General features: G+C 48.7%; 10 protein-coding genes across 10 annotated transcripts; 7 read left to right on the top strand and 3 right to left on the bottom strand.

Annotated features, from left to right (window-relative positions):
* Positions 1-363: 363 nt before the first annotated feature.
* N7462_007624 (uncharacterized protein) lies at positions 364-633 on the top strand (the record flags this gene model as incomplete). The annotated part of the gene is made up of 1 exon (XM_057079342.1): positions 364-633. One exon carries the CDS (start codon positions 364-366, stop codon positions 631-633), a length of 270 nt encoding a protein of 89 aa, XP_056932012.1.
* Positions 634-1,141: 508 nt separating this feature from the next.
* On the top strand, positions 1,142-1,869 carry N7462_007623 (GNAT family N-acetyltransferase; the record flags this gene model as incomplete). Its single annotated transcript, XM_057079341.1, has 2 exons — positions 1,142-1,329; positions 1,413-1,869. The coding sequence occupies 2 exons, from the start codon at positions 1,142-1,144 to the stop codon at positions 1,867-1,869; spliced, it is 645 nt and encodes a 214-aa protein (XP_056932011.1).
* Positions 1,870-2,351: 482 nt separating this feature from the next.
* On the top strand, positions 2,352-5,631 carry N7462_007622 (H(+)-transporting V0 sector ATPase subunit a; the record flags this gene model as incomplete). The annotated part of the gene is made up of 11 exons (XM_057079340.1): positions 2,352-2,477; positions 2,559-2,637; positions 2,721-2,956; positions 3,019-3,790; positions 3,951-3,965; positions 4,019-4,380; positions 4,485-4,594; positions 4,650-4,756; positions 4,816-5,203; positions 5,284-5,462; positions 5,513-5,631. 11 exons carry the CDS (start codon positions 2,352-2,354, stop codon positions 5,629-5,631), a joined length of 2,493 nt encoding a protein of 830 aa, XP_056932010.1.
* Positions 5,632-6,650: 1,019 nt separating this feature from the next.
* fbp1 (fructose 1,6-bisphosphate 1-phosphatase) lies at positions 6,651-7,721 on the bottom strand (the record flags this gene model as incomplete). Its single annotated transcript, XM_057079339.1, has 1 exon — positions 6,651-7,721. One exon carries the CDS (start codon positions 7,719-7,721, stop codon positions 6,651-6,653), a length of 1,071 nt encoding a protein of 356 aa, XP_056932009.1.
* Positions 7,722-7,937: 216 nt separating this feature from the next.
* Positions 7,938-9,335, top strand: N7462_007620 (uncharacterized protein; the record flags this gene model as incomplete). The annotated part of the gene is made up of 4 exons (XM_057079338.1): positions 7,938-8,143; positions 8,268-8,488; positions 8,790-8,958; positions 9,038-9,335. The coding sequence occupies 4 exons, from the start codon at positions 7,938-7,940 to the stop codon at positions 9,333-9,335; spliced, it is 894 nt and encodes a 297-aa protein (XP_056932008.1).
* Positions 9,336-9,493: 158 nt separating this feature from the next.
* Positions 9,494-11,137, top strand: N7462_007619 (uncharacterized protein; the record flags this gene model as incomplete). The annotated part of the gene is made up of 4 exons (XM_057079337.1): positions 9,494-9,859; positions 9,927-10,251; positions 10,363-10,939; positions 11,002-11,137. 4 exons carry the CDS (start codon positions 9,494-9,496, stop codon positions 11,135-11,137), a joined length of 1,404 nt encoding a protein of 467 aa, XP_056932007.1.
* A 153-nt stretch (positions 11,138-11,290) lies between these two features.
* Positions 11,291-11,995, bottom strand: N7462_007618 (MARVEL domain-containing protein; the record flags this gene model as incomplete). Its single annotated transcript, XM_057079336.1, has 4 exons — positions 11,291-11,426; positions 11,480-11,605; positions 11,666-11,778; positions 11,849-11,995. The coding sequence occupies 4 exons, from the start codon at positions 11,993-11,995 to the stop codon at positions 11,291-11,293; spliced, it is 522 nt and encodes a 173-aa protein (XP_056932006.1).
* A 1,707-nt stretch (positions 11,996-13,702) lies between these two features.
* On the top strand, positions 13,703-15,412 carry N7462_007617 (uncharacterized protein; the record flags this gene model as incomplete). Its single annotated transcript, XM_057079335.1, has 1 exon — positions 13,703-15,412. One exon carries the CDS (start codon positions 13,703-13,705, stop codon positions 15,410-15,412), a length of 1,710 nt encoding a protein of 569 aa, XP_056932005.1.
* A 2,093-nt stretch (positions 15,413-17,505) lies between these two features.
* On the top strand, positions 17,506-19,391 carry N7462_007616 (uncharacterized protein; the record flags this gene model as incomplete). Its single annotated transcript, XM_057079334.1, has 7 exons — positions 17,506-17,763; positions 17,849-17,996; positions 18,062-18,106; positions 18,219-18,336; positions 18,389-18,738; positions 18,788-18,961; positions 19,027-19,391. 7 exons carry the CDS (start codon positions 17,506-17,508, stop codon positions 19,389-19,391), a joined length of 1,458 nt encoding a protein of 485 aa, XP_056932004.1.
* A 1,353-nt stretch (positions 19,392-20,744) lies between these two features.
* Positions 20,745-22,339, bottom strand: N7462_007615 (MFS transporter; the record flags this gene model as incomplete). Its single annotated transcript, XM_057079333.1, has 2 exons — positions 20,745-22,016; positions 22,082-22,339. The coding sequence occupies 2 exons, from the start codon at positions 22,337-22,339 to the stop codon at positions 20,745-20,747; spliced, it is 1,530 nt and encodes a 509-aa protein (XP_056932003.1).
* Between the last annotated feature and the right edge of the window lie 258 nt (positions 22,340-22,597).

Genomic DNA, 22,597 nt, shown 5'->3' with positions numbered 1-22,597 from the left:
TTTGGCTTTTATGTTGATTGAATGCGAACTGGATACTTTTTTTCCTGCATGATTATTAGCGAGATGAACGAGGAATAGAATCTTGACCCATCTATTTTGTGAATATGTATAGAAATCCATCGCCAGGGATGGAGCTTCGAGGGAGACCCACTCGGCGCTGTGTTGATAATGACGTCTGACTCAAAAAGCTCTCGCCACGCATGTGGCGGCACCAGCTCCAGGCACACCACACCTTCCATTCCTCCACAACCGCAGCTCTTCATCGATTTAATCATCAACTTGATTACCGGAGGAGATATCATTCTACATAAACTACCACGATCTTGCTCTTCCTATCCGACTCTCTCTCCCTTTACCGCGACCATGCCGATTCCCGTTCCAGACTTCGTGGATCAAGAATCCCATCCCTCCAACACAACTGGCTCCGCCGGACAAGCCTCTTTGGATACCGTCGCCTCTGCAAGTGGTAGCAGCAGCGGTCGCCATCTCGGCACTGGTTCGGGTGGAACTGTCAGTGCGCCGGGCTACTCGGCCTCACAGGAAGGCGATCAGCCGCTGAACAAGGAGGAGGCAGATCGTTTGTACGAGGAGCGCATGGAGGAGGAGTATGCGAAGCGGGAAGGAGGCGCATAAATCGGGAGCGATTGGCGCGGGTATTCTTCTCTTTCCACTGCTTTTTTGCTGCTCTCTGCTCTGCTCTTCCCTCTCTTCTCCTGCTTCCCTGCCCGATGCGACTGGTTTCCGCGCATCTTTACGTGTGACGATTGTATATTAGTCCTCATGTCCAGGCTTCCACCCAGAATGCCATCAAGTCATGACGAATAAAAACATTTTCTTTATCTTATTATTGTCGCGCTTCAATCTCTATAGAGCTTTTCATATCGGGACAGCCGAAGCGGGGGATGCCGATGCGGCCTGAGTCAACCACGGACCCGAGGATGCGACGCTAAGCCCGGCTGGCCGAGTCCAAACCAGGTTGACCGTTCAGTGAGCCAAAACCGTGACTCATTCTAGACCTAGTTTCTTAAAAGAATCTCCTCTGCTCGAGACAAGACTAGGAAGACTCAGTCGCCAACCAACATTGCCGAGACAGTGCCAGTCCCGACATGATCAGTGGCCGCCACTCCCCGCTGGCACCACAATGACCGCGATGAAAACCGATTCCCAGGCCACGAAAGCCTCCTTGTACCCCGAGCAAATCATTCAAGTGATTATACCGGAAACGATAGAGCCAATCCATACCGAAAACCTCTATCTACGCCGCCTGGAGCTGACAGATGCCCCGGCCCTGTTTGAATTTCGACGGCGACAGGATGTGGCAGACTGGCTGTAAGATTTGTCTCTCAATCGAATGCATCATGGTCATATTTTTTTTTTTTTTTTTTAAAAAAGGCACTGACCAAGGCCACTAGCTGGCCCAAAATTCCCCACAAACATATCTCCGAAACAGAAGATGTTATCGCCAAGAAGATATTTAAGACTCCCGATGCATCAGGTGTCACTGGCCGACAGTTTTCTTTTGCTGTCATCGAAGCAAATGACCCCTCTCGAAGGGTAATCGGTGCAGTGACCATCAATTCTCTTGTGCCAGCTCCCTCAATAGGATATGGCATTCATCCTGATTTCTGGGGTAGAGGGTACGTGAGCGAAGCAGTGGGTGGGGTCATTGATGCTTGGTGGAAACTTCCGAGGAAGGACTTTCATGCGTTGGAATCGTCCAGTGAGACGGAGAAGCTATTTGCTGCATGTAATAGGGCAAATATAGGAAGTGTGAAGGTCTTGGAAAAGAATGGGTTCCTGATACAGAGGGAGATACCACTGGAGGATGATATGGTTGCATTATACGCCCTGGAAAGACCGCAAAGGTAATAAAACTAGTAAAAGGGGCAATGGCCTCCATTTATTAATGATTTTTCTAATGGTTTATGGGTATATTGTCATCAGACCTATCTTGTCCATAAAATGTCGATTGCATATATACGTTCCCTGCCTGTACTTGAATTTTACAAATACATGTTAAATTCTGTCATCTTTTTTCTTCATCTTTTTTTAGGTCAATTCCTGGGTAACGGAAGACCATTCCACGACACTACCAATCCGAATACGACTTAGTAGTCAACCCAAAGCCGTATCACGTGACCTTAAACCTCAGGGGCGTATGGATAACGTGATATCACGTGAACAGCGGCCAGCTAGCCCGAGCCAGGAGCTCCCGCTAAGCATGCCGAACCGCCGCCGGACGTCCCATCTGTGTCCCTTCTCTGTTCCTACAGAGCCTTATTTCGACCTAAGCTCATCATCTGTATATTCATCGGTGGAGAGGTGCAGCCCTGTGAGGCCCCCTAACCACCATGACTCCACCGGACACCTTCTTCCGCTCGTCGGAGATGAGCCTGACCCAGCTCTATATCGCCAACGAGATCGGAAGAGAGGTTGTGAGTGCCCTCGGTGAACTCGGACAGGTGCAGTTCAGAGATGTAAGTCCAACAACAGATTTTGTCATCAAGACCGTATCGGTATTGGTAACAGGCCGCTAACCTGCATCGTGCTGTCTTTAGCTGAACCCGGATACCAATGCTTTCCAACGAACCTTTACAAAAGAAATCCGCCGCCTCGACAATGTGGAAAGACAGCTCCGTATGTATACCCAATCGGAAATGTCGAAGGATCATTGCAGTGGGATAATGGACCATGGCTAAGTCTTGGTGTTTAATTGTTAGGTTACTTCCACGCTCAGATGGAGAAAGCATCCATTCCCATGAGACCTTCGTCTGATTTCTCGGATACCCTGGCCGCCCCCTTGGCTTCGGAGATCGATGAGCTGGCTGAACGCAGCGAGAGTCTTGAGCAGCGCATCTCTTCCCTGAACGACAGCTACGAGACCCTGAAGAAGCGAGAAGTCGAACTTACTGAGTGGAGATGGGTTCTTCGAGAGACCGGTGGATTTTTTGACCGTGTAAGTAGCATTGGTCTGAACGTACAGGATGAAAACGGACAGAGGCTGATATTTTGCAATAGGCTCATACTCACACCGAAGACATCCGTCAATCCTTCGACAACGACGAAGCGCCTCTCCTTCGTGACGTTGAGCACCATGCTCCTCAGGGTGCGAACGGTGATACCCAAGGCCAGCAGAGCTTTTCGGAAATGAACATTGGCTTCGTTGCCGGCGTCATTCCACGTGATCGAATTGGAGCATTTGAGCGTATCCTCTGGAGAACTCTGCGCGGCAACCTTTACATGAACCAGTCGGAGATCCCCGAGGCCATCATCGACCCAACCAACAACGACGAAGTCCACAAGAATGTATTCGTCATTTTCGCCCATGGCAAGAATATTCTTGCCAAGATTAGAAAAATCTCCGAGTCACTGGGTGCTTCTCTCTATGGCGTGGACGAGAACAGTGAGCTCAGACGGGATCAGATTCACGAGGTCAACACCCGGCTGGGCGATGTGGGCAATGTGCTTCGGAATACGAAGAGCACCCTCGATGCAGAGCTGTCTCAAATTGCTCGGTCTCTCGCCGCTTGGATGATCATTGTCAAGAAGGAGAAGGCTGTCTATGACACTCTCAACAGGTTCTCCTACGATCAGGCACGCAAGACTTTGATTGCCGAGGCATGGTGCCCTACCAATTCTCTTGCTCTGATCAAGTCGACTCTTCAAGATGTGAATGACCGTGCCGGCCTCTCTGTTCCCACCATTGTCAATCAGATCCGAACCAACAAGACCCCCCAACTTACGTTAGAACCAACCGATTTACCGAAGCTTTCCAAACCATTATCAACGCGTATGGTATCCCTAAATATGGGGAGGCCAACCCAGCAATCTATACTTGCGTCACTTTCACCTTCCTCTTCGCTGTTATGTTTGGTATGAGAATTTCCCACTCGACTTCCCAACAAAATGCGAATTATGAATGTATTCTGACTCGATATTTGAACAAACAGGAGATCTTGGTCATGGTATGCATTGGGCTCTGTACCCTCAAGCTTAATGAAAACTAATGTTTTATCAGGATTCATCATGTTCTGCGCGGCTTCCGCTTTAATTTTCTGGGAGAAGAAGCTCCAGCGAGTTAAACTCGATGAGATCTCTTCTATGGCCTTCTACGGCCGTTACGTGATGATCATGATGGGCTTATTCGCCATGTTTACTGGTTTCATTTACAATGATATCTTCTCCAAACCGATGACTTTCTTCTCTAGTCAATGGCAGTGGCCGGAGGATATCAAGGCTGGCCAGGCGGTCGAGGCAACGTTGAAAGACGGTTACCGCTTTCCGATCGGTCTGGACTGGAATTGGCACGAGGCTGAGAACTCTTTGCTGTTCACGAACAGCTTGAAGATGAAAATGAGTATCTTGCTAGGCTGGTCTCACGTATGTATCGGAACTCTACTCATTCTCTACCTGGTTCATTCTAGGTCCATGCGAGAATGAGAATGTCGTCCTTTAAATGACATCTGAGCTAATCAATTATATAGATGACCTTTGCCCTGTGCTTCCAGTATGTCAACGCACGGCATTTCAAGTCCAAGGTCGATCTCTGGGGTAATTTCATCCCTGGCATGATTTTCTTCCAATCCATTTTCGGGTATTAATTCTTCTCTGACAAATTTCTACAACTTGAGATTCTAACAATTTCCTAGATATTTGGTCGGCTGTATTCTGTACAAGTGGTCGGTAGACTGGAGTACTCGCGCTGATGCCCCTCCTTCTCTCCTGAACATGCTCATTTTCATGTTCTTGAGCCCAGGTATATAGCCCTGTTCCCATGATGACTCGCATTTGCTAACAAACCTTCCCTGAATTTAGGCAAGGTGACGGAAAAGCTCTACCCGGGCCAAGCCACAGTCCAAGTGTTACTACTACTCCTTGCAGTTGCCCAGGTTCCCATCATGCTCTTCCTCAAGCCAGTCTGGCTTCGTCGGGAGCACAACCGTGCCCGTGCTCTGGGGTACCGTGGACTTGGCGAGCAGTCCCGTGTCAGTGCCCTGGAGGATGATGGCGATATGGACGGTGGACTTGGCAGAGGTCGTGACAGCTTGGCAAGTGATGGTGAGGGTGTCGCCATGATTGCTCAAGACATCAACGAAGCCGAAGAACATGAGGAATTTGACTTCGCTGATGTCATGATCCATCAAGTGATCCACACGATCGAGTTCTGTCTTAACTCTATTTCGCACACCGCATCTTATCTCCGGTCAGTATTCCCTGGTTTGACGCTTCATTTGCATTGGAATTCGCGTAATGTTCGATTTTTATTAATCTGATTACGTATAGATTGTGGGCCTTGTCTTTAGCTCACCAGCAATTGTCCATTGTTCTCTGGAAGATGACTATTGGGAAGGGCTTTGACCAGACCAGTCCGACTGCTCGCGTAATTATGATTGTCATCACATTCTATATGTGGTTCTTCCTTAGCTGCGCCGTTTTAGTGGCGATGGAGGGAGTGTCAGCCAGTAAGTTTGCATGCACCTATCTATTTCGGACCGTCACTAACTCGTAAAAGTGTTGCATGCTCTTCGTCTGCACTGGGTCGAAGCCATGAGCAAGCATTTCATCGGCGAGGGTATTGCATTCATCCCGTTCAGCTTCAAGACCCTTCTGGAAGAGGATCCAGTCGATTAGAACCCGAGCTTGTGGTCCTCTTGCATTTCTAGTATTCTTTTCTATTCTCTCTCAAATTTTGCTCGGGCATTCCCGCGGGACTCTATTCGTTCTCTCTGGGCTTTTCTTGTGTCATGTACTATTCAAAGATCTAGAAATACATACATTCTCAAAACGGTGCTGTCTGGCCTGAGGGCCGAAGAACTTGGTCAATGGACCGCTGCGGACTGCTTTACTCCGATGCTCTGATGTTCGTAGGCAATTTCCCTGGATTTAATTCAGGATTGAGACCATACTGAATCTTTTTTTTTCAATATTCAATTACATTGATATACCTGTTTTAGAAAAGTCTGAAGCCTTAGTTACTCTAGATATCCTTTATACCACACCTAGTTTCGTCTGGTAAACACTTTTGACTCTTGAGAAGATCTCCTCGATAGGAATCAAATAAGGCGAACAAAGTAGAAGGTCCTGAGAGGTCGAATTAAACGATGATTTACTAGCAGACTAGGTTTGAGATCTCCCACGGTTAGAAGCGGCACGTTTACTCCAATGACGCCTTGAGCGCCATCAAGATATACGGACTTATTAGACTTGATTAGAGCCTCCATTTTCAAAGAAACATTGAGCTTGTTAAATCGTATCGAGGTGCACATGAATATAGTTTGAAGTTTTTTTTTTCATTATTATATTTAAGAATCATTTTCATGCCCGTCATCACGGCATGCAGAAATATCGCAAAGACGCTGGAAGTAACGGCGACTTGACCCCAGACATCATCACTCGAAGTGGCCCTTGAACATACAAAAAGGGGCAACAGCCCAGCACAGCCTAGTAGACCAAGGAGGAAGATATAGGAGGGAAAAGAATCATGAGAATAAAAGAGGAATCAGAGGGAAAAAAGAGGTAAACGAAGCTGGGCTGTACGTAACGCGGTAGTCCACGAGATGTTGGAGGGGTGGGGGAATTTTATTTCAGTCCAAGGAACCGAGTGATCAAAATCTAGGGGAAAGGGGTAGAGCAAGTAGGGCGCAGTGCCTTTATTGCTTGCTCTTGTGCTTGTTGTAGATGTCGATAACCTTCTGAACCTCGCCCTTAGAGCCGAGGAAGACACCGCTGCGGTCGTGGATGTGCTCGGGCCGGACCTCCATGAGGCGCTCCATGCGCGAGTTGACCGCGAGACCGCCAGCGTTCTCGAAGACCATCGCCATGGGGGCGCACTCGTACAAAATGCGAAGCTTGCCCTTGGGGCTCTTCTTGTCGGCGGGGTAGGCGAAGATGCCACCGTAGAGCAAAGTCCGGTAGGCGTCAGCGACCATGCTGCCGATGTATCGGGCGCTGTAGGGCTTGCCGCCCTCAGCGGGGTACTTGAGGCTGTGGAAGTACTCGTTGCACCAGTCCTCCCAGTACATGCTATTACCCTCGTTGACGGAGTAGATGGCGCGGGTCTCGGGCAGCCTCATATTAGGATGGGTGAGGATGAACTCGCCCAGCGAGTTCTCGAGGGTGAAGCCGTTGACGCCACCGCCACGCATGGTGATGACCAGCTGAGCGGAGGCACCATACATGGTGAAGCCGGAGGCGACCAGGCTAGTGCCAGGGTGGAGGAGATCTTCCGGGCCGACCGTCTTGTTGGGGCCCAGGACCTCATCGGGCAGCTGGAAGATGCCGAAGATGGTGCCGACGGAAACACCGGCGTCTAGGTTGGAAGAGCCGTCAATGGGATCACAGACGACGGCGTAGCGAGCGTTGGGGTGTTCGTCGAACTTGATCACTTCCTCCTCCTCCTCGGAGACAATGATGCGGCATTTGCCCGAGCCGCGCATGGCGGAGATGAAGATGTCATTGCCGATCACGTCCAGCTTCTTCTGGTCGTCACCGGTGGTGTTGGAAGAGCCGGCCAGACCGGTCAGGTTGATCAAGGAGGCGCGACGGATGTAGTAGGCGATCGACTTGAAGGAAAATTGGAGGGCGTGGCACAGCAGAGTGAAGTCACCCGAGGCATCGGGATATTTGGTCTGCTCCTCGGTAAAGAACCGCGAGAGGGTCACAATATCGGTATTGATATTCTCCTGGCCAACCGGAGGAGCGCCGTTACCGTTTCCTGCCATATTGTCTAATTTTTAAATTTGAGGAAGGGTCGATGGATTTGATGGAAGATGATGTGGTGGTGGTGTTGGTGGCGGCGGTTAAGTTCACTCGGAGGGAGATCGGGAAGGGATAGCTCCAGTCTCGGCTTCAATTGAAGGCAGTTTGATTGGGAAGGGCAACAGCGAAGGGCCGAAATTTAAGAGCAAGCCAAATGGTACAGCAAGGCAGTGGCAAGCATGAACAAGGCAGTGGAGCAGAGAATCCAAAGAGTCACGTCAGGGGGGGGAAAGGCAAACCGGCGCAACTTTTGTACCCTGACGCAAGTCCCCGCCGCGGGGGAGCAACCGGACTTGCCTTGGGTTTTCGTCATGGTTCCCCGCGTGACCACCTCCGGTTTTCTCCTCGGCCCCGATTTTGCCCGTGGGTCAAGACTATCTGTTGGGTTGGTTTCTAAAAAAAAGACCACCGAAAGATCAGACCAAGCAGATCAGCCTCTAGAGGATGGGGGACCCCATCCGGCTCCATCGACTAGTTGGCAGCGCTTAAAAACATTTGGACGATCGAAGATTCGCGGCACTGGAAGACCAGCGGACTGGCGGATTCGACAACTGGACGACTCGACGACTCGACGACTCGGGCGCAGACAACCCGAGGAATGCAGCCTCCGTCCGATCCCTTCCTGTGCCGACCCGGGTCGGGCCGGAAGAAAGAAACCCCGGCTCGAGCCCAGGCCTCGTGACCCTCGAGTATGGAGCATCCAGCGTGGAGCCGGTTGGAGCAGGTTGGAGTATGTGAGTATGTGCGACAGTCGTCGTTGACTCGGGAGCTCCCTATCTTGGAGTCTCCCTCACGGCAGATGCCTTTTTGCCTCGATTTTCGGCTGCCAAAAACCCTAGCTCGGAGCTGGCTTCGAGGCCGGGAACCAACACTCTCCATCTCGCAGCTGATCCATATCACACGCTATGTCGGGAAAGCATCAAAAAAGACAATAGAAGGGTCTCCAAGAATTGGGCATCTCTTCAATTGCATTCGCTGTACATAGATTCGACTTCAATTCGACATGGATTCGATCCACGGGACTTAGACAGAATCAGAAGCGGCCGTCTCGGTGCTAGGACATATTATCCTCCGTTCCCTTCCAGTCGATGGGTCCGCCTCCCCGGTCGCGGCTTTGTGGATATCGCAAGAGCTGCCCAGTGGAGAAGGGGTCTCTGGAGTGTCTTCTTTTGAAGGGCTTGAGGTTCAACTTTACTCCGGGTAAGATTTCGACTTCTGATTCGTGCATGAGCAGCGGAGTGACCATCTCCAGCCCTGTACTCTAGCCTCTCCTCTTCAGTGTATACTTCCACAAGTTCCAAAGCTGGGCGACCACCGAGCTTATCGGCAGCAACCCTTCCGCCTGCTCGGCCTTTGCCCCCGAACCGTTCCCCCGCCCTGGAGAATGCGAGCCCGTGCACCGTGACAAGAGTCAACAAACGCGCAACTGCCGACTCGGCAATCTCGCCATTCACCGTACGCCGGCAAGCGAGCTCACTGGTCAGCACGATCGCTTGTCAACGCACAAGGAAGAGCAAGACGATCAGGTTCAGCCAATCAGTAGCGAAAGGGGGGCAGCTTGCCCAATGCACCATTGATTTGACCGGTGGCGTGCTCCGATGGACGGGCCCTAAATGGACTAGACGGGCGACACCAAACCAATGATCAAAGTTGAAGCCGCACACTTATAAGCATGGAATCACCCCCGAAATACCATCGGTCTCAGGAACAGGCACCCAATTGACCATCCATCACCATGTCTGCCGTGGCTGAAAAGTCTCCTCAGATGGTGGAGGCCGCGGAGACCCCCGTCGCGATCTCCAAGGAGGAGGGATTTCCTTCTCGGCTCCCGACCTCGGAGCCTGTCCGTCAGAGATGGTACGAGTGGTATGCGCCGACCGATACCCCGGCCGAGCGGCGGCTGATTCTCAAGCTGGATGGATTGATCATGGTATTCGTCTTTCTGGCCTACTGGGCCAAAGTGCTGGACTCCTCTGCCACGAGTACGGCCTATGTGAGCGGCATGAAGGAAGACTTGAAGCTATATGGCAACCAGCTTAACTACTTGAACACGGTGTATAACGTGGGCTTCATCACCATGCAAATCCCATTGACGCTACTGGTTCGTGACAGGAGGATCCCCGCAAAGATTGAGAGGCCGTGGACCAAGATGCTAACTTCCGTCGTAGATGACTCGCTGCCCCGTCAACTATTTCCTCCCCGCGGCAGATCTTATCTGGGGAGTCTTCACCCTCGCGCAGTATAAAGCAAGCAATGTGACGCAGCTCTATGCGTTGCGTTTCTTCGTCGGCGCTCTCGGTGGCTTTTTCTTCCCCGCCGTTCAATGGTATCTGGGCAGCTGGTACAAACGGTCGGAACTCTCGCGTCGAGGTGCCATCTTTTTCATTGCGAGTCAGGTGGGCAGCATGAGCTCCTCATATATCCAAGCCGGTGCCTATTCCGGTTTGAACGGTCGGTACGGGATTGAGGGATGGAGATGGCTGTATATCATTTGTAAGGGGAAATATGATATCCGTCCATGAGGCTCCCAAAAGTCACTAACTTCCAATCAGGCTTTGCTTGCACAATTCCCATCGCCTTTCTGGGTCTCTGCGTTCTTCCCAGCACCCCCCGACAAGTGCAACTCTCGATTCTTGACTGCCGACGAGATCCGCCTGGCTCAGGAGCGCATGGCATCCGAGAACCGCGAGGCTCGTAAGCCTTTCACTCTCCCCATTATTCTTCAAATATTGAAGGGCTGGAGATTCTGGGTCTTGGTTGCATTTGCTTTCTTCTTCTCCCAAGCCGATGGCGTATACTCCAACAGTGGTCTTTCTCTCTGGCTCAAGGCTGAAGGGTATTCGGTTGAGAGCATCAATACCATCAACACTGTCTCTCCAGCAGTCACAGTCGTTGCTTCAGTGATCTGTGCCGTGCTCTCAGATGCATATAATCTGAAGGCTAGTCTGATTGCAGTCACCGCATTCTTGAATATCTTTGCATGCGTGGTCCTTGCCATCTGGAATGTTCCCGTCGGGCTCAAGTTCTTCGCATTCTTCCTCTCCGGCACAGCCGACGGTATTGCGGCGATCATTTATGCATGGGCCAACGAGATTTGCGCACATAGCTCCGAGGAGCGTGCTGTCGTGATCAGCGCTATGAACACCATCGGTAACACTTTTGGAGCTTGGCTTCCTCTCTTGTGAGTTCCCTTCATCGACGCTCGAATTCCATGCCTTTGACTGACAAACTATCCCTCTGCAGTATGTGGAAGACCGTCGACGCACCACGGTATTTGATTGGGTACAACTGGACTATAGCTCTAGATGTGTGCATGTTGATCATGTTGTTTGTGCTACAGCATTTCTGGACCCGAGAACAAAAACTGGCTCGTTCCTAAATTTCGATGACTAGGGGAAAAAAAGTAAACCATGATACAAGGATGAATATGTACGACAGAATCTCAATTTAGTCAATGCTACCCTGGTTGGTATAATTCAGAAATATTGAGATTCTTCGACACCTAATTTGACTGAGAAATTGGCTTCTCAATCTAAAGCACACCAGCCACTTCAAGGTTTTGAGATAGCTGCTCCTCCGCTCTGCTGTCTTCAGTCGGACGTGTAATGAAATCCTGGCCGGTGTAGGCGTAGAAGAACTGGAAGAGGACAGATCCCAGGGTGACAAAGCTGGTACCAGTGAGCTTGATACAGCGCGTTCTTTTAAGAAAACTAGAACTTACAATGCAATGAAGCTGAAAGCCTCCGCTGCATATTGCCTGCTGCAGACAATCTCGCCATTCCATCGGTTTACTCGGCAGCTGAATCGGTTGAAGTCAAGCGCCAGGAAAATGAATGCCGTGAGCCATCTACCAGAAGACTGATCAGTTTCGGACAGAACGCAAAGATTTTAGCTGGGAAATGCTTACAGGTAGGAAAGTGCCATGTCAGTGAAGTATATAGGCAAAATCTGCCATCGACGACGTCTCCCGATGCAGCTAATTCCGGTGGACACAGCAAAAGCAACCAACGTCAACGTTGCCTGGGCATATTAGCTAGATTCATATTTTGAATTTCTATTTCCCAATTTCAATTTTGTGGATAATACTCACAACCACCAGGGAAAAAATGACTGTGACGGTTTTGGTCTCTCTGACTGCCCATGCTGTGATGCCAAGGACAACGATTGCACTGATGCATTGGAGAACGTGGGCAACCAAGGTGAGGACACCTAGAGGATGACTCCAATAATTTGCCATTTTTCCAAATAATTTGGTAAGTACTGAAAGATCCAGGGGACTAATTGCAACGATAGTATTGCCGGAGGCATTGGGCTTTAAGTACCTGACAGGATTTGGCTTGGCGGACTGGAGTCGAATGGTGATGACCTCACCACATTGCAGATTGGGACATACCAGGAACATTAGTCATACGGCTCTTTCGGGAGACGTTCAAGCAGGATATTCCATAGACTACATCCTGGAAATATCCCGTGTTAGTTTGAGCGACTTAATATATTTGGAAGATAGTTCCTGAGCCCCATTCACGCCGCCACCACGTTCTTTGGATCGGATGGTGAAAACACAACTACACAGGATACTGTATCTAATCATCGAAACCTAAAAAATTTGACATACTTTTTCCCGTAAATGACAGTAGTCGTCCTGTGTTTATGCAAGTTTGATTTTAATTTTGTAAGCTCCCTCTCCACTCTTGAACATGAAAGAGTGAGGATGGAAGAAGTGGGGGAGTGGAAAATTATCCAGAAGCGGCAATAAGGTTGAGATAATCGGAATTTACAGTCATATATAAGCACCATCTATCATGGCAGACAGCCTTGAATTTAATCATGACGCACAAAATGGAAGCATAATATTTCTCTCCTTTTCCAGAGATGGATCTTCGCTCTTGTGTGATGGCCTATAGTCGTCCATGAGCCTGGGTATAAGTTATGCACTCAACTATTCATTATGTACTATTCAATACCTATTATACCTTGTCTAGAATTTAATATCTACCCCTTTCGAATATTGAGATTCTTGATATGTCAAAATTGCAGTAATCGACCGGAGGATCTGGAAAGTCGCTAGGGAGCATGATCTACTTCTATTGATGGCTAGCGATGCGTAGTCTGTTCGAAAAAAAACCTTTGTATAGGCACGGGTATGCCTAGTCATCCCGCAGCAGTAGGATCGTATCTAATTTAAGATTGACAGTAATTTTTCCCAATACTGCACTTTCTTCATATTCTCGACAGCTCGTCGCGTTCGACTGTTTTTTCGGATATCATCTGAATGAAACCCCACAGCGTCGTGGCCCATTGGCCAAAGCGCACCGGTCCAGGTATTCCGAATTTCTGTGGCGCCCGTCATGAGCCTCCGGGGCCGGGGGATGGGTCTGGGTCAACAGACATCGAATTTAGCGATCGTCAAGCCCTAACCGGGACTCACAGATGTTGTAGTTCAGAGGTATTAATTGTGTTATTATTCAGAGGGAAAGATGAGACTATATACGTAGATAAAACGACAAGAACAAGCTGATTAAAACTCAGCTTGGTTCTTCGCATAGATATCTCGGGATTAATCCCGATGATTCGGCTTGGTTCATGATGTGCATCAGCCTCATATCACAACACTGTGGAAAGCAAACGGGAGATAAATGTGATGGGACCAGTCACCCATGAATCCGCCAATCGAACCTCGCCCCTGCCCGGGAATCGCCCCAGTAATGAGCTAGGGCGACCTTTAGGCTGCGGGGCGGGTCGGGGCGAAGTAACGAGTGGGCTGTTTAACGAGTCCGAGGCTCTCGTTGGAGTAGAGAGTTGCATGTCCACCGCGAACTCCATAGTCCTCCAATTTCTTCGCACCAGCCACTTTCAAGTTGATTCCCCCTTTCGACTGTCTTTTCCGTCCTTACTTTCCTTACTGTCCTTACTCTTTTTCCCTGGACGTGGCCTCCACGCCAAGATGTTCAGCTGGCGCGTATTGCTGTCGGTCACCCTAATTTTGGCGGCAGCTCGAGCACAGACCCCCTTTGCTCTTACATGGTCTAACAAGACGTACGGCCCAGACGGCCCATGGACTGCGGTATCTGTCACGGTTGGGACCCCAGGACAGTCAATCGATCTTTACCCCGGCGCCAGCTGGTACAGTTCCATCCTGGTCTCTTCCCTCTGCAACAACTACACCCTTTCACTGCTCTGCTACGCGGACGAGGCGGGCGTTTACGATTTTGAGCAGAGCAGCTCTGACGGCAATGTTACTGACCCGGAATGGGCATACGCGAATACCTTCCCCATGGGTGGGTACCTCGAGACCAATAGCTTCTATGACACCGTCGGTCTAAGCAATGGTGTCTCCGTCCCCAATGTCTCGCTGAGTGGTGTTTTCGAGGGTTCTCAGACATATCCAGATGGCACCAGCTACCCACTTGAAGTGGGCTACCTGTCCATGGGTGCACCCGCCCTCTATGAGAAGGAAGACGGTGACCGGATGATGTATATTCCCAGCTGGCTGTATACCTCCGGAGGTTCGAACCAAACCCCGTCTTACTCGTACACCATGCACCTTGGGTCTGCAGCAAATCCCCAGATCCCTGGTTCTTTGCTTCTAGGGGGATATGATGAGGCCCGCGTACTGGGCAACGTCACCACGCAGTCTTTCCAGTCTGGAAGTAGCCGATTCATTATTGGACTCCAAGACATCGGCCTCGGCGTAGCCTCCGGAAGCTCACCGTGGGCTGACTTCGACAGCAAGTCCGGGCTTCTCGCCCAGTCCAACGATAGTATCATCCCTCCGGTCTCGGCCGATATTGACCCGACAAAACCCTACTTCTATTTCCCTCAAAGTACCTGCGATGCGATTGCGGCCAATCTTCCCGTTTATTTCCAGAAAAAGTACGGCCTGTACTTCTGGAACACCACAGATCCCATGTACAACAAACTGATAACATCACCTGCCTATCTGAGCTTCACCTTCCTCCAGGACTCATCTGATACTGATACTCTTACCATCCGCGTCCCGTTCGCCCTCCTCAACCTCACCCTCGAAGCTCCGCTCATAGCCAACCCAACACCCTACTTCCCCTGCATAACTTCCACCGGCACCATCGTCACGGGCTATAAATTTGGTCGCGCCTTCCTGCAAGCTGCCTTTCTGGGCGTCAATTATGGTACAGGATCAGGCTCGGCTGCAGCCACTTGGTTTCTCGCACAAGCACCCGGGCCATCCCTCCCAGACTCTTCCATTAGTAGTATAAATGTTACCGACACTACTATTGACTCTATGTCCTCAGTTGAGTGGGCAGATACTTGGGCCTCCTACTGGACCCCTCTTTCTAGCAGTTCATCGCAGTCCACATCATCTGCTTCATCGAAGTCCTTAGGCGACAATGGTCTTTCCGCAGGAGAAATTGCCGGTATCAGCGTCGGCAGTGTTGTTGGGGGCCTTCTTATTTTTGGACTAGCTTTCTTCATCTTTCGAAGTCGCCTTAATAATTCTAAGGGCAAAGAAGGGGGAAAAGAAGGGGACCAAACCTCAGACGAGAGCATTTCCTATGGGCGGCGGCAATTAGGACCGCAGATGTTGTCTGATGACATGGAGGCAATTCAAAAGGGGGAACATCATGTTGTAGAGTTGACCGGCACGACACGCCCGGTGCATGAGGTACCGACCTGATATTATACCGATCGGCAGAGGCCCGTTGAAGGTAATGAAACTCTGAGTACTCTAAATAAAAGCTGCGAAAATGCGGGTTATCGCCCTGATAATGAACAACCCATGAAACTCCAGGGTACCAGAACAGTCTAAAAGTTGAACTAAATCAAAACTCTGTTTTACATAATTGATAATTAATTTTTACGCTCCCCCTCAATGATTTCGCTCCCTAGAGCGCAATAATTCTGTTAGCTTCGAATCGCGGCCGCTTTCATTTATCGTGTGCGCAGTCTCTGTCGAGCTGGCCGGGCGCATAGAGATGCTTGCAGTACTAGGATCTGGGCCCGGAGTCAGGCTATTTCTTCCACTCCTTCACTCGCCGCTCCCCGCGCTCGCTGAACGAATCCCCAACAAGGTCCATATGCGACGAATTCCTGCCCTCCCTCCGGAAAATGCGTGTACGCCTTGGGAATAGACGACTGGTTTGAAATGGTGGATATCCGCATCCTACGATCCAGGATCCGAAGAGAGTTCGCGGTATTGAACGACTGCGAAGCGAAATGGACTGACAAATTGGATTTCAAAACGGGGTACCAGACGATGAGCAGGTAGCATAACGACCAAGAATGTATTGATCAAATGGAAGTGTTTGGGAACTGCATCCGTAGTTAAATGCATGAAAAAATAATGAAGCTTGATGGAGATCGAGCACTAGATGTCACCAGTCGGCGATGATTTACCGAGTACACCAGTGACCAAATAATGCAGCCGGCCACACGTCCTGACTGATCGAACTCAGGGATATTATCCGGATACTCGCGTCTCTGAACGCGTAGACCGTCCAGGCCGAACGTAGCAGCTCAAAATACGAGTAGGAGCTTGCAATCACACGTAGTTGCTATTCTAGATACTATAGTGGGGAAGTAGCGTATAGGTATAAACTAGCGGTGTGACAGGAGATATGATATATAGGGCCTACCCCGCTGTTTCTAGCAACTCAGACATCCATTTCTTTTCTGAATTATCCCTAGGTGTCCTCTCTTTCTCTTCCACAAACCCTAGAGGCGGGCCTGGTTAGCAGACAGCGACTGTCTCTGTTCCCAGTTCAATACGAAGCGACTTAGAAGAAACCGTGAGGGTAGCCGAATTGCTCTGAGGTTAGGTAGAAGCTCGGCGTAGTAATATCTGTTGGACATACAGTGCTAGTAGATCACGTGCCACGTACAGCATTAAAGTAGGTATTATATGACACCGCAAAGATCGATGTACATAGCTTACGAAGGAGTGGAGACCGAAGAGCCTTAGTCAAGGTTGGGTTTGGATTGTTGGTATCTCAAGCTGGCCTGGGTGATAGTCATAGCGCACATAGGGCAGGGCATGATTCGGGACGGTTGCCCATTTGGCAATTCGAAGCACAAAAGCCGCCCGGCAAAAAGAAACGAGTGTATATAAAGAGCACAAGTCGTGTACAATGACAAAATCTCATATCGCAGAACCCCTCTCTAGGTTGAATGCTATCGTGGGATACTTGATGAGATAGAAAGGGGGCTTAGATCTGAAGTGTGTTTTCAATACCAAGCCGATGTTGAGCAAACGGCCAAGCAAATACGGAGTAATCAGCATATCGAGTGATCTACAAAGTCAAGCGGGGGTGTTCTTGGCGGTCACTCTGATCAGAGCATCGGGATATCTACGTGATTAAATCTACTAATACTGCCCAGTCATGTAGATGTCTAGATTTTTCAAGCATAAGATACTAGGACAAGTCAACTTCTCAAATTTCATGAATCCACCTTTTACAGCAGAGCTATTTTGTATCTTCACTTCCTCTCCGCAGTGCTGCAGCCATTTCTTAATTTCGCAAGTGGCGTTGCCGCTCGAGGCGCGTGACAGCACCTTGTCAAAACAGTCCACAAAGCTTGTAGATCGCGAGGAGAGCACCATGACGTAGTATCAGCACCTTTGCCTGTTGAACAATTTTTTTAGTTCTTCTTTTCTTATCCTTGCTCTGCACTCATCCTTCTGCGTTTACTCGTTCATCGAACGGGGCTTGATTTCGGGGGCTGGCTTGTCTCCTCGCTGCACAAATTTCCATAAATCACACTTTGTTCGCCATGTCAGACGACGGAAATTCTAACCCAGTGAATATTCCACCTCCAGTCGTTGTATCTGATAATAGCGGTCCTACTCCTGTGCCAGCCAATGTTCACCATCATGATGATAGGAGCGACCCAACACCATTTTTTCCCACCTCAAAGGAGCGGGACTTTTTCGAAAGACCCTCACGACGACCGAGCTTCATCGAGAATGTGGCGGACTCGCGAGAGGCACAGTTTACTACGCAGGATATCAGTGAGCTCGAGCGATACTTTGTATGTAGAGCACGCAAAAAAAAACTGCTTGATCAAGGCAAGATGCTCATATGACAAAGGATAAGCTGACAAGAGTTATACTTAGCACGGGCCCCGAAACATGAATCGACATTCGAAATGGCCACTTGTCATGCGAATTCAAGGAAGCGTATTACCTCAAATGATCATACCTCTTTTCATTGTTGGAGGTTGGGCCACTCTCATCACCTGCATGTCTCAATATTATCATAACCGTAAGTCTTTCCTGTGGTGAAAACATAGCCCAGGCTTTTTAAATGCACCTTATGACGCAAAATAGTTGGTATTAATAATATCCTGCTTACCGTGTTGGGGTTTGTGGTGGGTTTGTCTTTATCATTTCGTGGATCAACTGCGTACGAAAGGCAAGGATCTCAACATAACAAGGAGAATAATCACAAGTTCCCTCACAGACTGACTCTAATCAAGATGGGCAGATGGTCGCAAATACTGGGCTGCGCTCGTCCAGACCTCTCGCAATATGGCTCGAATTATCTGGGTGCATATCGGTGAACGAGAAGGAGAGGACGGCAAAGTGGATATGCTTAGAAAGCTGTATGTGCACTCCTTCTGACCAAAATATGATACCTCACTACAATTTTGGAAGATCCGCTATGAATCTTATTCTCGCATTTGCTGTCGCACTGAAACACAAGCTTCGCTTTGAGCCCGACGTTGCGTACAATGACCTAGCGGGCCTCGTTGGTCATCTCGACACATTTGCCCTTTACGCCCATGACAGCAACTCCATGCATCCTCCATCAAAAACCCCATGGAAGTCTACGGGAGAATACTTACGCTTGCCGTTTGCTCGTTCAAATCCGCGTAAGCTCATTAAGCGATCCAAGAAACCACTGGGCCATCTTCCCGTCGAGATTCTCATGCATATATCGGCGTATATCGATTGTTGTGTGAGGAATGGCACGCTATCTTATGCTCAATATCAGGGCCAAGCGAGTAAGAATAGAACATCCAAAAGCTATACATTTCTGACCAAGGTATTTAGTGACGATGGTCTCATCGCTGAATGAGATCTTAACTGGGACGGAACGAGTACTTGATACTCCTCTGCCTGCTGCATACAGTATTGCAATTGCCCAAATATCTTGGATCTATGTCATGCTACTTCCATTTCAACTTTATAAATTTTTGGGTTGGACAACTATTCCTGCATCTATCGGTAAGCAAGTGAACGCCACACAAAATTTTGAGAAAGCAACATGGCTAATCGTGCCTTTTCGATAGTTGCCGCATACATTATCATCGGTCTATTTACCATCGGTAGCGAGATCGAGAACCCCTTCGGTCAAGATGTCAACGACCTTCCACTCACCTCATATTGTCGACAGATTGCCAAGGAGCTTGACATAATCACAGCGAGCCCTCCTCCGAATGTGGACCACTTCATGACCCGCCCGGAGAACTTAGTCCTTTTCCCGCTCAGCCAGGAGGGCTACCCAGCTTGGGAGGAACGAAGCAAGGAGGATATTCGCGCCGCTCTTCGGGCCAAGATCGTTGCAAACTCAGGCCACAACCCTGCTGTGGATGATTCGAATACGTCTACTATGGGCATGAGTTTCTCTATAAGAAGTACTACAGAGTCCGTTTGACCTACTGTGAAGATGAGCATGCAGACACATCCACTCAATCGACATAGATGTGATACACGAGGTTTAAAATCGGTCTGGAATTTGAGTTTTTTAATGTGAGAATCATGAAGGCTCTACCTGACCACTGCTAATTCCAAATAATCTAGTTTTGCGTCCCGGTTGCATACAGTGCGCAAGAGCAGGTACTGTTGGGGTACTAATATAATTAAACAATTCAACTGATAGTAGCAAACATCAAAATAATCTCAGTTTTCATGAGATAAGGTTGAATTTTGCATTTTGTTCAAGGACAATATGATAACATTTTCGCCATATTAACGTTAGCATTGAAGGACTTCTTAAAAAGTTGCCATGAAGATATTAGATTTTTTTGTGATCTGAGAGAAGCTAAAAAAAGTTTCTACTGTCTTAGAATACATATGCGCTAGTTTTTTGCTGTGAAGAGACTAACGGAGATCGTGATTGGAATGATAGAATATTGGATAAGTGAGGAGAAAGAACTATAGGACTGCAGGATGAAAAAATATAGGACCAGGGCTGCCTCACATGGCAGAAAGCTACGAGAGGCAGCTGTCTGCACCTCATGACGCTTTTGGTATTATATGTTAGCCCTCTGGTGAACGTTTGTCTTCATTATCTCATATCGAAGACGAGCAATCACAATGGGATAACCACCCGTTTTCGCACACCAGTATATAATGTATCGTGACGAGTCTTAGCCACAGACAAAGATCAGAAAGTATTTTGCTATATTCATTATCTTCACGAATTTACCTTCCTCAATTGGACGGTAAAATGTTCATCTGCTCACACAAAATGCCATCTTCTGAAAAGATTCTGGGTTTGGGGGAAGGTGGCCTCATAAAGACTTCTCACTTCGAAGTAGCCGGTTCAGGGATATCTCAAACATGCGCAGCGTTGCCACACCAAGTGTGCGGACGCCCAGGCAATTCAGTCTTCCACGATAGAACATAATTTTTGCAATCGATTCGAGCTTGAGATGAAGGAAGTTCGTGATCAGTGATTGAAAGGGGGAGAGGTATAGCTCAAGTGCAAATTAGAGAGTAAAATCCGGCGTCGATGTGAAATGAATACAAATGAGCACCAGAATTTGATGTGCCTCGGTTTTCCGATAGCCATTATATCTATGAAGAGGATTGATGACACTGGTGGTCGAGTAGCGTAAATTGATCAATTTTATACCAAGCGCTAAGCAAACACCTCTACCGGTCAACACTCCGCGACGAAAAATCAAAAATCTTTCTGCTCGATGGTGGGGTCTTTATATGATATCATATAGCTCGAACCGACTATGTTGTCATTGCTGATTCTTCGAGTACTCCTCTAGTTTTATTAATGTTTTTGGGTTGATTTTTCTTTCCGCAGTCTCTTCTGTCTCCATGTAATTCCATATCGTGTCATGAGCCACAAAATGGGTGACGCAGCAATTGATATAAGTGCTAGTGTGGTGTACGCCCAACCCCAGCCCATAGCAATTTTCATGGGGTTGATGACAGCAGATGCGGCGGCTCCTAGTTCACAGCGCATCAAATTATTGGCCGCAGTTGCTGCGGCTGACTGACCTGGCCATATATCAACCATCAAAGCGTTCAAAACTTGTGAAGTTGCATTAAGTGACCATCCGCTGATGAATAAAAGAATGACAGGGGCTGCCAAGTTGACCCTTCGGCCCATGACCCAGCCAAAACATATCATCACAGCCGTGCTCAGATAGTACATGGGTATAGCGATCTGCAACCTTGCTTTTTCGATGTTGAAGTTGCTGATATCTTGTCTTCTGTTTCTCACGACGGGTATTCCGGCTCCTTTGGCGTGCCGGCGATAATTCCAGTCAACGATTCGACCGGTTAAAAAGGCAGAAACAACCCCTCCTGCGCCAATAGGCAGATACATCAACGCAGTTTGGATATTGTTGAAATGATATACTTCATGGAAAGTTGTGGTGGCTCCGGTCATGACGGCATAGAAGCCGGCGTACATTAATCCAGTTGTCAAGAGAATTGCACCAGTTTCTAAGTCCGTTGCAACTTTCAAGGTTGGAAGAGGTGAAGGGAAACGTAAAGCATGATTCTTCCTTGTTTTGACAATGTCTTCTGGGGATGCGATCTCACCTCTTTCTTTGCGCTTTCGATGGCGAATAATGTCAGTGATCGACATATTGATCAAGGGCGGCGGTACAGATCCGTCATCAACTACCTTGCGGCATGTTTCGGGCAGGAACAGGAGAAGGCACAGAAAGAAAACCCCAGAGAGAATTAGTAGGAACCAGAAAATCCAATGCCAGTCGAGAAACTGGCTGATCAAGCCGCCAATAACTGGTGATAACGAAGGGCCCAGCATGCTGCCCAAGGAGGCAAAAGCAATGTAAGATCCCCGTTCGGAAGAAGTTATCATGTCTCCGACCAGACCATTTGCTAGTGCCACTGTTCCACTACTTCCTGCGCTTTGGAGACACCTGAGAACCATGAGAGCGGCATAGCTATTCTGGAGTCCAAGGCCTAGATTCGCGGCAATGTAAATGGTGAAGCAGATGATATATGCTGGTCTCCTGCCAGCAGTGTCCGAGAAGCCTGCAATGAGCATCGGTGCGATTCCTTGCATGATCTGGCAGCATGAAAAGAAGCCATATGTTAGCTCGAGCTCCAGGGTTTAATCACCGGGCAGCTTACCAGATAAGTAGTGACCGTGAGGTTCACTTTTGATGTTGTCACATTCAAGGCATCTGCGACAGTGTTCAGAGCTGGGAAATAGATGCTTGAAGACAATGGGGAGAAGAAAGCCGCTAAGGATCCAACTGCCACGATGGCTCGTTTCTGGTTGACAGTGAATACCGAGAAGTCACGGTGATCAGTACCCGAGCTCAGGTCAACTTTGCGCAATTGGGGATTGTCGCTATTCTGAGCAGTTTCAGGGTTCTGGCTGCTCATTTTTCAAATGGAAGGAAATTCATAGGACAAGGCAACTTTCCCAATAGGTGATGTGGACGGCGAATATTTTGGAGGCCTTCGGGCTTTAAATAGTAGTTATATTGACAGTTGAAGTTGCCGGTAGCGGACCCTTCTTTCGAGTGGAAAAAGCTATCTCGAATGCACGGAGAAGAAACCTTTGTGCATTTACAATAAAATTGTGCGATTAAACAGCAGTCACTCAGCCTAGAAATAGAATTAGTCAGGGGTATAACCTAA

The sequence above is a fragment of the Penicillium macrosclerotiorum genome (assembly GCF_028827735.1).
Source record: "Penicillium macrosclerotiorum strain IBT 26536 chromosome Unknown utg000007l_segment0_segment0, whole genome shotgun sequence".
Taxonomy (NCBI): Eukaryota; Fungi; Ascomycota; class Eurotiomycetes; order Eurotiales; family Aspergillaceae; genus Penicillium; species Penicillium macrosclerotiorum.
This window is presented reverse-complemented; position numbering and strand designations above follow the sequence as displayed.